Source organism: Mustela lutreola, chromosome 2, assembly GCF_030435805.1.
Source record: "Mustela lutreola isolate mMusLut2 chromosome 2, mMusLut2.pri, whole genome shotgun sequence".
NCBI classification, from domain to species: Eukaryota; Metazoa; Chordata; class Mammalia; order Carnivora; family Mustelidae; genus Mustela; species Mustela lutreola.
Window position 1 is genome coordinate 140,944,027 of NC_081291.1, and position 17,073 is coordinate 140,961,099.

Genomic DNA, 17,073 nt, shown 5'->3' on the forward strand with positions numbered 1-17,073 from the left:
GAAAATGAGTCCAAAGCAGATTGCCCCTGCGCTCTGCTCTGGGGGCTTCCCCACCCCCAACACAGTGACATCTGTACATTCACATGTTTCAATAGTCTTTATGTAAATAATTGCCAGAGCATCCTATGCCTCCGTTCTCTAGCTTTCCAGGATTATTTAAGGATCTAAAATAGGAATGGATGATATCTGGCATATTTAAAATAACTATCCTGTTTGGTGGTTGTGTTTCCGGGCTGAGATTCAAAGGAAATCGGTATTTCCAGAGTCTTACTTGATGGCAAATGGGATGAAGTCCTTCTAAACAGTTAAAATTGCCTCAGTGATATGACTTTGTCAAGTCTAAAACCGTGCCTCGGAGTCGATGACAAGTTGAAAAGGCTGCATGTGCATTTCCGGAGTTCAGAAATATACCCGCTGATGAAGCCACCTGAGAGGGAGAGGCATACGGTCTTCAGTGTCTGTACTCCATCCTATCCCAGACCTCCAGCCTCAGGGGCAGGTCCCCTCTGCCTGCAGGGTCTGGGGGTGCGTTGGAGCTGAGGCATCCTCCCGGGGCACCTTAGTGAAAGTAGCCACTTCTGCCCACACCCCCCTTCTTCATTTACCACCATCTGAAAACCCATTATCCATAATGGGGCACACCATTGTGCCATCTTCCCTGTTGACCATAGCCGCAAGGAGCATGAGGGCTCCCCCTGGCTGGCACCTGAATGCATGAATGCATATCCCTCCCTCTGCCGCACCCCCCCACCAGCCTGACCTTTATACATACTGTCTCACAAAGCCAACCAGCCCCCACTATACAACCATTTTCCCTCCTCAACCCCCTTTTGTGAGTGGATGTCACACTAGCAAGCAGAGTATCATGACTGGAGCAAAATTTGAACTCTTTTCCCCTTGTAAAACATGATTTTATTCTGGTATAAATGCTAGGGCTACTGTTTGCATGCCCTGCTATCCCAGGGCATGCAATTGATTCTTCAATAGCTTCTACTAGGCTAAGATTCCATTCCTCTGTTTCAGGTTAATCCAAAGAAGGGATGTCAGGTGGACCTGGTGTTTACCACAGATCACTATAACCCAGAGGTAAGCTGCCACAATTGTTGAAGAATCCAGTTAGCAACTCCTGTGGATTTATTTTTTTAAAAAGGTGAAAGTCTGAATGTATAGTGACCTGGAGGTTAGCTTCTGGTTTGGGTTTTTTTTTAATGCTTTGTTTTGTGTTCTCGAGAATTAAAGAGCTGAGCTAACAGGAACCCACGATCGAACGCCTTCCACTCCATGGCCTTATGCAAGACTGCATTTAAAACAGTCCCGGAGCCACCATCCCCTCCTTCCTTTGCCCCTGGGAGGGAATTTCACAGTTCCTTTGGTACCCCCTCCTCACACCTCTAAATGCTTAGAATGACTCACTCCCAAATGTCAACCTGTTCCTCTCCCTGTCAGCTCTTGACATTTTCTTAGCAGGCCGGCTTCGCATGAGGCCAATTCCACGAGCTCCCATACAGAAGTATTCTCTAAAACACAGAGCAATGTATGCCGCAGGCATTATTAATGTCTCTAGAATCCTGACCAAGTCAGGCCATGGTTTGCCAAGTTTCCTTTACCTGATCTTAAGAAGAGAGTAAACAGAAGACTCATACCCAAATTAGAACCAGATGAGCTGCCATGTGCTGGGCTGAGCTGGGAGTCAGCAGCTGGAACTTGGGTGGACAGACCAGCCCAGATGCTGTCTGCATGGTGCTGATTCAAAGCAGGCAGCATCCCATTCAAGTGTCTCAGGGGGCAGAGCTTCCAAAGGGAAGGCATGACCCCAGGCCCCCAGCCCACAGGGAGGCTTCTGGAAGAATGCCTACCAGTACATAGAAATAAATTCTAACCACATAGCTGTGTATTCTGACTTTGCTGCTCTGCTTAAGAGCTAAACATCTTCTTAAAGCATGAGGAAGACCGCTTTGATTTCTAGCTTTGCAAACTGTAAGTGTTAGATTAAAGGTAAAGGGAAAACAGATTATGTTGACCAACAGTGTTTCTGGGAAGAGCGCAGCTAGCTAGTTGAAATGCTCCATTTCAGGGGATGAGGAGAGTGCTTTGCTTTGATTCTGTGGAGCTGTTTCGGGGTGCGAGGGGAGGGAAAGGAAGGAAAATGAAAGGAGACAATACCCGGTTTCTTTTTTCTTTCCTGGAAACAGCTTAGACATCAACAGAGATTATGTGCCAGCTCTCTCTTCTGCCTTTGATAAGCCTCTTCCGGGATGCCCCCTTCACCTTTCTTCCATGTTGTGGCTGATAATTAGGATTTTAAGGCACTACTGAAATCTCCTCTCATTCCAAGTAGCATTCACGGAAGGCTCTCCCATTGTAAAGCATAGTTCAGTTTTTTTGAGTTAGTGCTAGAAATGGACTTACTAAGCAGATCTAATTTTCATTAAAATTTGTCTCCTTGTGAGCTCTTTTTATTTAAAGTTTCTTTTTGGTTGTTGTCATCCAGTTTCAATGACTGTAAAAGTGAAAAGAGCTGAACTGCTCAACCCACCACTCTGTAACAGGAGTTCTTTTTTTTTTTTTTTTAAAGTGTTTTTTTTTTTTTTTAGATTTTTTATTTATTTATTTGACAGAGAGAGATCACAGTAGGCATAGAGGCAGGCAGAGAGAGAGAGAGAGAGAGGAGGAAGCAGTCCCTGCTGAGCAGAGAGCCCGGTGTGGGACTCGATCCCAGGACCCTGAGATCATGACCTGAGCGGAAGACAGCGGCTTAACCCACTGAGCCACCCAGGTGCCCTGTAACAGGAGTTCTTAACGAGGGGCCCATGGATGGGTTTGGGTGGGGCCATGACTAGTGGCCCATGAACTTACTCAAATTCTAGGCTTAGTGATGATGGTCTGAGCATATGTGCATTTTTCTGGGAATATATTCTGGCTTTTTTTGTTGTTGGGGTAAGGAGTTTGTGACTGATGAGGATGAAGAAGCACTGTCCTGTGGTTGAGTCATACATTTAATGTTTATTTGAAGCATCTAACTGTCCACCTCCAAGTGTCTCTGGACTGGAAGAAAAGTGAGGGGATGATCCCAGAGTACTCAGTATGTCTGTGTTTAAATATAAATGCAAACAGACACCCCTTGGATTGGTCCAATTTGGGTGCCATTTGTCTCCATTCCTTCCAAATTAGATCTTGGAGTAGAGAGATGGAGTTAGTATAGAGCCAGGGTTTTGGCATCAGATAGACATTAACTCAACTCCTGGCTTAGCATTTACTAGCTGGGAGACCTTGGAGTAAGTTCCTCCTTAGACTTCAGTATCTTCATCTGTAAAGTTGGCATCAGAGAGCCAAATTCATAAGGCAGTATGAGGATGTTATCACTTTTTTTAATGGGGACCAACTTTATCTTTTGGTTCAAGTTAGCAAGCTTGAGGTCCAGCTAAGCATTATGTTGGTGCACAGTAGAAAAACTACCTACGGTCCTTGAGGTTGGAACCAAGCAGTACTCAAGAGGCACCAACAATCTTTCTTTCAGATAGGCCCAGCATTATTGTATAAGGACATTGTCGGAAAGCAGGAGTTTAAATGACAGCAAAGAGGAAGGACCATTGTGTTCAGAAATCACTTTCCACAAAGCCAAGACCACTGCATCTATATTGATGCCAATACGAGGACCTTCTCGATCCTGTGTGTAGCTGTGTATTGGGGTCAGTGGGCAGTGATAAGTAGCCATTCTGTTTAATCCCCAAATCTTTATTTCAGGTTGGTGAGGAGCATTTGGGAAAATGTTCTGCTCGAGTATTTTTCAGGAACCAGAAACCCAAACCAGCTATTAATGTGACTTGTACACGGCTCATTGAGAAGAACAAAAGACAAGAAGAGGATTACCTGCTTTATAAGCACATGAAGCAACTTAAAACCCCCCTGGATGTCACCAGCATACCTGGTATGAACCAGTGTCTGGAATTTCTGTATTAGGGAATGTATGTAATGACTAAATCCTAAATAGAATGATCATGTACATTTTTATCCCCAAAGTGGCACTTTAATTCATCTATAGAATGTGGTACACCTCTTTATTTAAAAAAAAAAAAAAGAAAAAACTCAGAATTATCATTTTCCTGTTGTTCATCTCCAGGACAATATGGTAACTCCATCAAGAGCTCTTGGTGCCCTTTTAATCTCCCCACTGTGCATCCCAGACAAGGGTCAGGGTGAGAGCTCAACCTTCAAAGAAGAGGTAGAGTTGCTACAAGAGAGGCACATAGCAGGGAAGTTTTCAGGGCTGAACCCAGAGTGAGGCGACATTTCTAAAGATTTTTCAGTGTTGGCCTTGGAAACGTACGTGATGAGGCACCATCGCCAGACCCCCACGATGCCCACCGCAGACGTCCACACAGAGCTGGGCGAGCCAGCTGTCTCGGGGCCTTGCTGGGAGGCTGCAGCAGAATCAAGTTTGTCTCACTTAGGTCAAGAGCTAATGGGCCGTGGTGCCGTCTTTAATAAGAAATGAGCCCGGCCCTCCGAAGTGACTCAGCTGAAGTGAAGCAGAACTCCTGCTTTCTGACCTCAGCACTATTGAGTGCATGTGTGGGCAGTAGCTGAGACTCAGCACTTACTGGCAAATCCAATTTGCAAAACCACAAAAGTCATCTCTGGACTTGTGCTCGGGTATTAAACTTGACATCTGACCAGTGTAGCACTCTGCATCCCGTGCTCTCTCCCGGCTCCCTCGTTTGCCCAGAGACGGTAATGGACCCATGTCCACATGGCAGGACCTGTGGTCTCCACTCCTGCGCACATCTGTGCCCCCCTCCATTTGTCAAGACTAAGTGTTCTTAAAAACCTGTATGTAGAATACTGTTCCTTGCCTTTCTAAAATTCAGAAACTTGGGTGTTTCCCATAGTCATTCTCTAACAACTCAGCTTTAATCCTGTCCCAGAGAATTATGAGAGACGATTCAAAATCTTGAAATTTCCTTACGTTTAGTACTGTCTGAAATAAATGAGCTCATGACTGATGCTTACAATCTACATTTATTTAGGGATTTCCTCCCTTTCGCATTAGCTGGGGAAATAAGATTTTATATAGTCTCCTTAAAGCACAAATTTTAGAAACTGTAATAGGACCTTTTCTTCAAATATTTGCTACAGGATCACTACATTTTGGATACTTTTTAATCATGAAGTAAACTGAATTTTGTTCAATTAATATGTCCTACATGCCCACAAGGATCATTCTGTAACAATCTAACTTGTGTGGCCTAAAGCTCCAAAAACTTACTTTAATAGAGGGCACCTTTTTGTTAACAATTTATAAGTTCAGTGGAGGCATATGATGGTACTATTTATAGCCTATCTCTGTATACAAAATTATTAAAACTGTAAGGGTTTGGTTTTAGACAAGAGTGAGTCAGAACTGTGGCGTAGTCCTCAGATTGGCCAGTTCGGATCTCAGCAGCCTCTGTTCCGTACGCATTCAGTCTGGGGTGCTAGGCTTCTGGAGGGCAGTATTCTCTACAACTGATGGGTGAGACCATCTAATCCGTTTCAGGATATCCTCACTCCACACTATTTTTCCCCTAAACAGGTGGTCGTTTAGTTTTTGTGACAAGTACAACTTTCACTTTTCTAATGAATTTACAAACTTCCTTTAGTTGAGCCCAAGTATGCTACAGAGGAAAATCCTGAAGACCTGAGAACAACCAGCCCAGGGTCCGGCCACCTAAATGAGTCTGCAGCAGGGTTGTCAGCCATCCTTGTTATTCCCAGCATTCAGTGTAACTAACTTGCCTACTAGCAATGGCTTTGTTGAGCCCACAGGAGCACTCTGAGATGAGTCCTGTGATGGGTGGCTGGATGAAGGAAGCTTCCACTCTCTCTCGCTCCCACCCCTGCATGCACCACAGGAGTCCGAGGCTCAGCTCAAACCTCTTCTCGGTGAAGCTTTCCCCAGATTCCTCCCACCCAAAGAAACCTCTCCCTTCCCTATGCTCTGTCAGCATTTTGATCTTCCTCCTCTTGAGGCAGGTATCAGCTGTGTTTCTGCAGTATCAGCGAGCGGAGGGTAGGGACCCATCTTTGGGTCTCTCACAGCACCCACACAATCCATGAATGCTCCTTGAATTGACTGGCATTATAAACCAGCCAAGTCAAGTTCCACCTGTACAGAGAAGAATTTATGCTAAAGATTATTCTTCCAAGAAGGATTAGTTTCCCGATAAGTTTGTTATTTGTTATTCCTCACATATTATATTATTTAAAAAATTTTTTTTTTATTTTTTGTTTTCAGCATAACAGTATTCATTATTTTTGCACCACACCCAGTGCTCCATGCCCTCTATAATACCCACCACCTGGTACCCCAACCTTCCACCCCCCCCCGCCACTTCAAACACCTCAGATTGTTTTTCAGAGTCCTTAGTCTCTCATGGTTCACCTCCCCTTCCAATTTCCCCCAACTCCCTTCTCCTCTCTAACCCCCCTTGTCCTCCATGCTATTTGTTATGCTCCACAAATAAGTGAAACCATATGATGATTGACTCTCTCTGCTTGACTGATTTCACTCAGCATAGTCTCATATTATTACTGAGCCTTTATTTAAACTGAGAATAGCTCCACCAAATTGCATAAAAGGATGGTCTATGAACAGTTATCTTATAAATTAATTACATGCTGAAATTTGAGTTCCTAAAAGTCACAAAAGGTGGTTTATTAATCATTGTATCCCCACCTCTAGCAGCATCTGATATAAAGTAGGTTTTTATAAATACGTGTTGCAATGAAAAGATAGCAGTTCCAAAAACAGTACCACAGAGGAAAACCCACTTGATTTCTTCATGTGGTCAAAATCAGTGACAGAGATACTTACTGGCAATTCACTGATTAGCTTTAAAGCCGATGATTAGTGAAGGACAAACATATTGAGCAATCAGCAAAAAACATTGCATGGACTTGTAAACCCAGTCCAGAAGGTAATGTGGAGAAGATACTTGATAAACTTTTCAATCTAATTTTAAAATGCTTCTCAACTAACAAGACTTTAACTTTGAATATCATTCTAGCTCTTACTTTGCATTAATATGGTACAACAAATAGCCCTTCATTTTTTTAGAGTAGCTTTACCCAGTAGGTTGTACGTACTGAAGCAGGGGAATCTCTGTATGATGTAGAAACAGATAAGAACAATCATGTGTCCAGCACAAGGTCTTGCTGTAAGAGAGGTCTGATGTGGTTGAGTTTACACTCCTATTCATTCCTAAACATGTGAAATTGTGTCTCCAAAATGCCATAACGAAAAGGTGCTTTTTTTTTTTTTCCTTTTTTCTTCCCTCTCAGATAGTCACGGACATATTGATCCCTCTCTGAGACCCATTTGGGATTTGGCTTTTCTTGGCAGCTCTTACGTGATGTGGGAAAAGACAACCCAGTCTTTACACTACTACATGGCACAGATCAGCAGTGTTAACCAATGGGTAAGGAAAAAAAAACCCTGAAAATTAATTTTATGTCATAAGAGATACAAGCAGAGCAGATTTCTAAGACTAAGTTATTCTGAATGTCTAGTTTTACGGAAACAGTTTTACTTGCTGTCATTTACTTGAATGTCATTCATTCAGTAAATATGTCTATGCCTGCAATGGACCAGGTATAGTTTTAAAGAGTGTGGATTTAGCAGTGAACAAAAAAACACGGTATAGCTGCCCTCACTGAAATTAATTTTGGTGAGGGAAGAGAAAGGTAGTGAACTAATAAACAGTTATTTTGTGTCAAAGGTGCTATTAAGCACAATGGGAAAAATCAGGGAGAAGGGAATACAAGGGAGTGATAGAATTGCTACTTATATCTTCTCAAGTAAGCCCCGTCTAATTTGAGCGGGGGTAACAGTGAAGCAGAGGCCTAGGGGCAGTGAGTGGGCCATGCCTCCATAAAGGAAGAGGATTTCAGGCAGGAGGAACTGAGGGCAGCAATGTGGCTGATGGGCTGGAGAAGTAGCGGTGGGGCTACTGTGACTGCAACAGAGTCAGCAAGGGAGTGTGCCAGGAGATGAAATCAAATGGAGACGACCAGTTCCTGTAAGGCCTCCCGGGCCAGTAGAAGAACCTTGTCTTTTACTCATTAGAGCATTTTTAGCCTAGGAGTGACATGATCTGACTTACAATACCATCATTCTGGCTGCTGTGTTGAGAACAGACCAGAAAGAGTCAGCAGTGGAAGCAGGGAGACCACCGAAGCGTTGGCAATAATCTCGGCAAAGCCTGGGATGACTGGGACCAGTGGCCGCAGTTGAGGTCATGAGAAGTGTTTGCGTTCTTCATGTAGTTTGAAGTTAGGCCATCAGTTTGTTATATGGGCTGGATGGAGATCTTCTCCATCTAGCTAAGGAGAAAAGTCAAGGATGAGTCTTGGGATTTTGGCCTGAGTAACTGGAAGGATAGAGTTTTCATTCACTGATTGGGGAAGTCTGCAGGGGGGAACAGATCTGGGAAGAAATGAGCTTGATCCTGGGCATATAGACTAAATTCTAAATTACCATATAGATGGTATTTAAAGGTACAAGAGTGGATGACATCACAGAGAATGCATAGATAGAGAAAAGTTCTATATGGAGTCCTGTGACACTTGTAACATCAGAGGTTTCAGATAAGAGGAAAGATGTTTCAGGGATGAAGCTTGACTCTATCCAGTGCTGCCAGAGAATCCCACCTAAAGAGACCTGAGATTGACTATTTGACTTAGGCGGTTGGAAGTCACTGGAGAGCTCATCAAGAGCTAGCTCACTGGCACAGTGTGGGTAAAGACCTAAGTGAAGTATGTTGGGAATGACTGGAAGAAGGGAAGTGGACACTCCATGTCTCTCAAGGAACTGAGCTCTAAAGGGGACTAACAAGAAAGCAACAGGCCGTAGCTGCAGGATGGATAAGCACAGGGTTGAAAGAGAGTTTGTTTTCTGTTGTATTTTTAGGTTGGAAAGTTTAACGGCATATTTATATGTTGGTGAGAAAAATCCAGTAGCAAGGGGCAAAGGTGGACTTGTAGGAAAGAAAAGGAAGAACTGCTGGAGCTCGTATCTTTGAGTAGGCAAGAGGATAAGATCTGTCCAAGAGATGCTCTTAGAACATGAAGAGTTCACCTGGGGGGAGGGCGGAGGTGCAGTATCACAGTTGCTGATAGGAGGCTGGCTATCGTGGTGAGAGGCGTGGAAGTTCTCACTGCTTCTGTGTTCTCAGTGAAGACTGAGACAAACTCATCTTGTGGGAGCGAGGATAAGAGTGGAGGTGTTGGAATTTGGGGGGGACTTGGCGTTCTGCAGCCCTACGGGCTCCCAGAAGGAGCTGTGCTCATGAATATAGAGGGGGGCCAGTCATGCTGAGCTGTCGGCCTGGATAGAGTCAGGTGGGCTTAGCCCAAGCTGGAGTTATTGTCAGGAAAGTAGGACATAGAGAGAGAGTGTGACATTTCCAGTCAACCAGGTCAGTTGCTTTTAAGAGAGGCAAGATGAACTACCCTTAAGGACAAATTTCTAAAATCCATTTTCTTCATGGATGGGTGAAACAGTGGATTCACCCATGGATGGATCATTAGTGAATATCTTCTGAGTACAAAGATTTGCCCATAATCAAGTAAGCACTTTTTAAAAAAAAAATTATTTCTTTAAGTATGTTGATAGTCAATGTTATATTAGTTTCAGAGGCACAACATAGCTATCGGACACTTCTGTACGTTAGCCAGTGCTCCCTGGAAAACTGCCATTACCATCCATCACTGCGCAACATTGTTACAGTGTTACTGACTGTATGCCATGTGCTGTACATTTCATCTCCATGTTTTTTTTATTTTATAACTGGAAGTTTGTACCTCTGATTCCCTTCACCTGATACACCCATTTCCCCTATTCCCTGCCTTTGATAAACATCAGCTATCTGGCTTTATAATAATTTTATAATTGTTAAATTATAAGTAATTTACTTATAATTATATAAGTAATATATCACTTATATAATTATTATTAAATAATTTTATATTAAAAATAGAAAATATTTTTCTAGCTTTTTGTAGCTGAATAATATAGCATACTATATATGCTATAATATTTTATAGCATATATGGATATGCTACTCCATACCATATCTTCCTTATCCATTCACCTACTGATAGACACTTACATTGCTTGCATATCTTGGTTAATTGTTAAATGATGCTGCAGTGAACAAAAGGTGTGGATATCTTTTCCAGTTAGTATTGTCATTTTCTTTGGGTGAATACCAAATAATGGGAATCCTGGGTTATGTGGTATTTCTATTTTGAATTTTTTGAAGAACCTCCATACTGTTTTCCACAGTGGTTATACCAGTTGACATTCCCACCAGCAATGTGTGAGGGTTCCCTTTTCTCCACATCCTTGCTAGCCCATGGTATTTCCTGTCTTCTTTATTTTAGCCATTCTGAGTGCTCTAAGATAATATTTCATTGTGGTTTTGATTTGTTCTTCCCTGATTATTAGTGTTGTTGAGTGTCTTTTGGCCACCTGTTATGTCTTCTTTGAAGAAATGTCTATTTGGGTCCTCTGCCCAATTTTAATCAGATTGTGTGTGTGTGTGTGAGAGAGAGAGAATGTGTGTGTTTTGGGTTGACTGAGTCCTTTATATATTTTTGGATATTAACTCCTTATCTGAGAAATCATTCTTTTTTTTTTTTAAGATTTTATTTATTTATTTGACAGAGAGAAATCACAAGTAGATGGAGAGGTAGGCAGAGAGAGAGGAGGAAGCCGACTCCCCGCTGAGCAGAGAGCCCGATGCGGGACTCGATCCCAGGACTCTGAGATCATGACCTGAGCCGAAGGCAGCTGCTTAACCCACTGAGCCACCCAGGCGCCCTGAGAAATCATTCTTAAATATCTTCTCCCATTCATAGGTTGACTTTATGTCCTGTTGATGTTTTCCTTTGCTGTGTAAAATGTTTTTATACTGGTGTAGTACCAATAGTTTGTTTTTGCCTTTGTTTCCCTTGCCTCAGGCGACATATCCATAAATATGTTGCTAAAAGCAGTGTGCAAAACATACCGTCTATGGGGATTTTTAAGAGTTTTATGGTTTCAGGTCTCACTTTAGGTGTTCAACCTATTCTGAATTTTTGTGTGTGGTTTAAGAAAGTGGTCCAGTTCCTTTCTTGTATGTCACTGTCCCATTTTTCCCAACACCATTTGTTGAAAAGACTGCCTTTCCCCATTGCATATTCTTGACTCCTTTGTTATACGTTAATTGACCATATAGGTGTGGTTTTATTTCTGGGCTATTTTGTTGCATTGATTTTTGTGTCTGTATTTCTGTGCCATTATCATACTGTTTTGATTACTTTGGCTTTGTAGTAGTATATCTTGAGATCTGGAATTGTGATACTTCCAGATTTGTTTTTGTCAAGATTGCTTTGGCTATTTGAGGTCTTTTGTCATTCCATACAAATTTAGGATGTATGTTCTAGTTCTGAGAAAAAATACTGTTGGTATTTTGATAGAGCTTGTATTAAATCTGTAGATTGCTTTGGGCAGTATGGACATTTTAATAATATTCTTCTAATTCATGAGCATGGTATACCTTTCCATTTGTGTTGTCTTTAATTTCTTTCATCAGTGTCTTGTAGATTTCAGTATATGGATCTTTCACGTCCTTGGTTAAATATATTCATAGGAATTTTATTCTTTTTGACACAATTGTCAATGTTATGTTCTTTTTTTTTAAATTTCTCTTTCTGCTACTTCATTACAATTGTATAGAAATGTAACAGATTTATGTCTGTTAATTTTGTATTCTGGAAGTTTACTGTTTATTCTAATCATTTAGAATTAGTTTATTCTAATTATTTTTTGGTGGAGTCTTTAGGGTTTTCTCTATATTGTATCATGCCATCTACAAATAGAAAGTTTCACTTCTTCCTTACAAATTTGGATGATTTTATTTCTTATCTGATTACTATAAGTAAGGCTTCCAGTACTATGTGAATAAAAGTAGTGAGAGTGGACATCCTTGTCTTTGTCTTGATCTTACAGGAAACACTTCTGTTTTTCACCATTGAGTATGATGTTAGCTGTGGATTTTTCTGAGGGATATTTCCTTTAAACCCACTTTGTTGAGAGTTTTTATCATGAATGGATGTTCATGAAGGATGTATCATGTAGAATGCTTTTTCTATATCTACAGGGATGATCATGTGGTTTTTATCCTTTCCCTTGTTGATATGATGTATCACGTTGGTTGATTTGCAAATGTTGAACTACTGTTGCATCCCTGGAATAAATCCCACTTGATTGTGTTGAATGATCCTTTTAATATATAGTTGATATGGTTTGCTAATATCTGGTTAAATATTTTTACAATATTCACAAGAATATTGTATAATCACAAGAAATATTAGCCTTTGGTTTTCTTTTTTTCTAGTGTCTTTATCTGGTTTTGGTATCAGGATAATGCTGGCCTGATTCTGAGTTTTATAAGGAATTTTTATTACTGCTGATTCAATTTTATTACTAGTTATTGGTCTATTCAAATTTTCTGTTTCTTCCTGGTTCAGTTTTGGAGAATTGTATGTTTCTAAAATTTTATCTGTTTTTTCTAGGTTGTCTAATGTTTGATACATACTTTTTCATAATATTCTTTTCTAATCCTTTGTGTTTTTATGGTGTTCATGGTTTTTTTGCTTCATTTCTGGTTTTATTTATTTGAATCCTCTTTTTTATTGATGACTCTATCTAAAGAGTTACAAGTTTTGTTTATCTTTTCAAAGAACCAGACCTTGGTTTTATTGATCTTTTCTGTTGTTTCTTTGGTCACTATTTCATTTCTTTCTGCTCTAATCTTCTTATATTAGCTTTGGCTTTGTTCTTCTTTTTCTAGCTCCAATAGGGGTAATCCTGTTGTTTGTGATTTTTCTTTTTTTTTTTTTTTATCATTGTTTTAAAAATTATTTTCTATATGAATTTCTTTTTTTAATTTTTTTTTTTCATCAAAAATGATGGTCTGGGAATGCCTGGGAGGCTCAGTCAGTGAAACATCTATCTTCGGCTCAAGTTATGGTCCCAGGGTCTGGGGATTGAGTCCCCCATCAGGCTCCCTACTCAGCAGGGAGCCTGCTTTTCCCTCTGCCTGCCACTGCCCTTGCTTGTGCTCTTTCTTGCTGACAAATAAATAAATAAAATCTTTTTTTAAAAAAAAGGATCATCAGTTATTTTATTGACAGTAGTAAGTTGACTAATAAAACTTAAAACTTATTTATTTATTTTTTTTCAAAAATTTAGTCTTTTATTTTTGGTGATGGTGACTGGTGAGAAGGCAATAGTGAAGATAAATTGTTAACAAAACTTTTTAAATAACAAAACTTTAAAAACAAAGCAAGACATTCCCTTATACAGTCATTTTCTTAATTCCTTTATGCCATTTAGTAACTCTAAACAAATTTCTTTATTAACCCCCAGAATAAATCATTTCTTTCGGGAAAGTTTATTCAAGAGATACCAATTGAATTTATCTCAGATATTTGTTTATGCAGCTATTCTTTCTAGTTAGCTTACTGCGAAAGTTCTTTTTACTTTTTAAATTATAATTTTAGTATAGTTAACAGTGTAATATGAGTTTCAGGTATAAAATGTAGTGATTCAGCAATTCTATACATTACTCAGTGCTTATCATGATAAGTGCACTCTTAATCCCCATCACCTATTTCACCCATCCCTGTACCCACCTCCCCTCTGGTAACTGTCACTTGGTTCTCTAGAGTTAAGAGCCTTATTTTATTTTTTGCTTCTTTGTTTTTTGTCTCTCAAATTCTACAAGTGAGTGAAATCATACGGTATTTGTCTTTCTCTGACTGACTTATTTCACTTCATGTTATACCCCCCCGGTCTAACCATGTTGTTACAAATGGTGATTTCATTTATTTGTGTGGCTGAATAATATTCCACTGTGTATATATACCATTCATCTATCTATGGACAGTTGTATTGCTTCTATAATTTGGCTATTGTAAATAATGCTTCAGTTAACATAGTGGTGCATAAATCTTTTCGAATTAGTGTTTTTGTATTCCTCCAGTAAATCCCCAGTAGTGGAATTACTGGATCATATGGTAATTTTATTTTTAATTTTTTGAGGAACCTCCATACTGTTTTCCATAGTGGCTGCACCAGTTTGCATTCCCACAAATAGTGCACAAGGGTTCCTCTTCTCCACATGCTTGCCAACACTTGTTGCTTCTTGAGGTTTTGATTTTAACCATTCTGAGAGATGTTGGGTGATATTTCATTGTGGTTTTGATTAGCATTTCCCTGTTAATTACCAATGGTGAACAACTTTTCATGTGTCTGTGGGCCATCTGGATGTCTTTTTTGGAGAAATATCTGTTTATGTTTCTGCCCATTTTTAATTGGATTATTTGGAGTTTTTTTGTGTTGAGTTGTAGAAGTTCTTTATATATATATTTTTAAAGATTTTATTTATTTATTTGACAGACAGAGATCACAAGTAGTCAGAGAAGCAGGCAGAGAGAGGAGGAAGCAGGCTCTCTGCTCAGCAGGGATGTGGAACTCGATCCCAGGACCCTGGGATCGTGACCTGAGCTGAAGGCAGAGGCTTTAACCCACTGAGCCACCCAGGCACCTCTATATATTTTTGATACAACCCTCTATTTGATGCGTCATTTGAAAGTACCTTCTCCCATTCATTAGCTTAGCTTTTAGTTTTATTGATTCCCTTACTGTGCAGAGGCTCTTTATTTTGAAGTAGTCCCAGTAGTTTATTGTTGCTTTTGTTTCTGTTGCCTCAGGAGACACACCTGTAAATATGTTGCTATGACCAACATCAGAGAAATTACTACCTATGTTCTCTTCTAGGATTTTTACAGTTTCAGGTCTCACATTTATATTTTTAATCCACTTTTAGTTTACTTTTATGTATAATATGATAAAATGGTCCAGTTTCTTTCTTATATATAGCTGTCCAGTTTTCCCATCACAATTTATTGAAGAAACTGCCTTTTTTCTATTGTATATTCTTTCTCCTTTTATAAAAGATTAATTGACCATATAATTATGGGTATATTTCTGGGCTCTGTGTTCCATCGATCTGGATGTCTATTTTTGTGTCAATACCATACTATTTTGATTACTACAGCTTTGTAGTATATCTTGAAATCTGGGAGTGTGATCTCTCCAGTTTTGTTCTTTCTCCCCCCCCCCCCCCCCCACCAATATTGCTTTGGCTCTCCAGGGTCTTTTTTGTTGCTGTTGTTCCATATGAATTTTAGGACTATTTGTTCTAGTTTTGTGAAAAATGCTGTTGGTATTTTGATAAGGCTTGCATTGAGTGTGTAGGTTGCTGTGTGTAGTAAAGACATTTTAACAATATTGTTTCTTCCAATCTGTGAGCATGGAATATTTTTACTTTTGTATCTGTCATCCTCAATTTCATTCACTTATTCTTTATAGTTTTCAGAGAGTAGGACTTTTACCTTTCTTAATTAACTTTATTCTTAGGTATTTTATACTTTTTGGTACAATTATAAATGGGATTGTTTTCTTAATTTCTCTTTCTGCTACTTCATTATTAGTGTATAGAAATGCAACAAATTTCTGTACATTGATTTTGTATCCTGTGACCTTATGGAATTAATTTATCAGTTCTGGTAGTTTTCTTGGTGGAGTCTTTAAAGTTATATATATATAAATATATATATATATATAACACCTTATATATATATGTGTGTGTGTGTGTGTGTGTGTGTGTGTGTATAGAAATCCAAATTGGTAAAGAAGAAGTACAACTTCACTATGTGCAGATGACATGATATTCTATATATATATTCTATAATAATAATATTCTATATATATAAAATATCATGTCATCTGCACATAGTGAAGTTGTACTTCTTTACCAATTTGGATAGCTTTTTCTTGTCTGATTGCTGCAGCTAGGGCTTCCAGTACTATGTTGAAGAAAGTGGTTATAGTGGACATCTGTCTTGTTCCTGTCTACAGGAGGAAAGCTCTCAGGTTTTCACCATTGAGTAAGATGTTAACTGTGAAGTTTTCATTTATGGCCTTTATTACATTGCAGTGTATTCCCTGTAAACCTACTTTGTTTTTCTGTACCTATTGAAATGATCATATAGTGTTTGTCCTTTCTGTTGTTGACCTAATGAATCAGTTTGATTGACTTGCAAATATTGAATGGCCTTTGCATCCCAGGAATAAATCCCACTTGATCATGATGAATGCTTTTTAAAAGGTATTATTGTGGTTCTCTTTCTTTGTAGTGTCTTTATCTAGTTGTGGTATCAAGGTAATGCTTGTAAAACGAATTTGTAAGTTTTCTTTCCTCTTCTGTGTTTTGGACTAGTTGGAGAAGAATAGGTGTAAACTCTTCTAAAGATTTGGTAGAATTGACCTGTGAAGCCTTCTGGTCCTGAACTTTTGTTTGTTGGGAGTTTTTTGACCACTGATTGGATTTCATTGCTGGTGATCAGTCTGTTCAAATTTTCTTTTTTTTCCTGATTCAGTTTTGGGAGGTTCTGCTTCTAGGAATTGATTTCTTTTAGATTGTCCAATTTGTTGGCATATAATTTTTCATAATATTCTTTTATAATCCTTTGTATTTTTGTGGTGTCAGTTGTTACTCCTTTTTCAGTTCTCATTTTGTTTGAGTTCTCTCTCAATCTCTCTCTCTCTCTCTCTCTTAATGAGTCTGACTAAAGACTTATTAATTTTGTTGATCTTTTAAAAGAACAGCTCTGGTTTCATTGGTATGTTCTATTGTTTTTTTAGTTTTTACTTTGCTTATTTCTGCTCTAATCTTTATATTTATTTCCTTCTACTGGTTTTGGGTTTTGTTCTTTTTCTTGCTCTTTAGATGTAAGGTTAGGTTGTTCATTTGAGATTTGTATTGCTTCTTGAGGTGGGCCTGTATAGCAATAGACTCCCTCTTAGAACAGTTTTTGCTACATCCCAAAAATGTTTTCATTTTTATTTGTCTCCATGTATTTTTTTATTTCCTCTTTGGTTTCTTGGTTGACCCATTCATTGTTTAGGAACATGTTCTTTAA

The 17,073-nt window shown here is 39.2% G+C and overlaps 1 protein-coding gene across 1 annotated transcript in view; it reads left to right on the plus strand.

The window, feature by feature from the left end:
* Nucleotides 1-17,073, plus strand: part of RARRES1 (retinoic acid receptor responder 1) — a 57,484-nt gene that overhangs the window by 14,292 nt on the left and 26,119 nt on the right. The window contains exons 2-4 of the mRNA XM_059163665.1: nucleotides 1,024-1,086; nucleotides 3,745-3,928; nucleotides 7,321-7,457. Coding sequence (XP_059019648.1) covers nucleotides 1,024-1,086; nucleotides 3,745-3,928; nucleotides 7,321-7,457 — 384 coding nt within the window. The remainder of the gene's footprint in view (nucleotides 1-1,023; nucleotides 1,087-3,744; nucleotides 3,929-7,320; nucleotides 7,458-17,073) is intronic.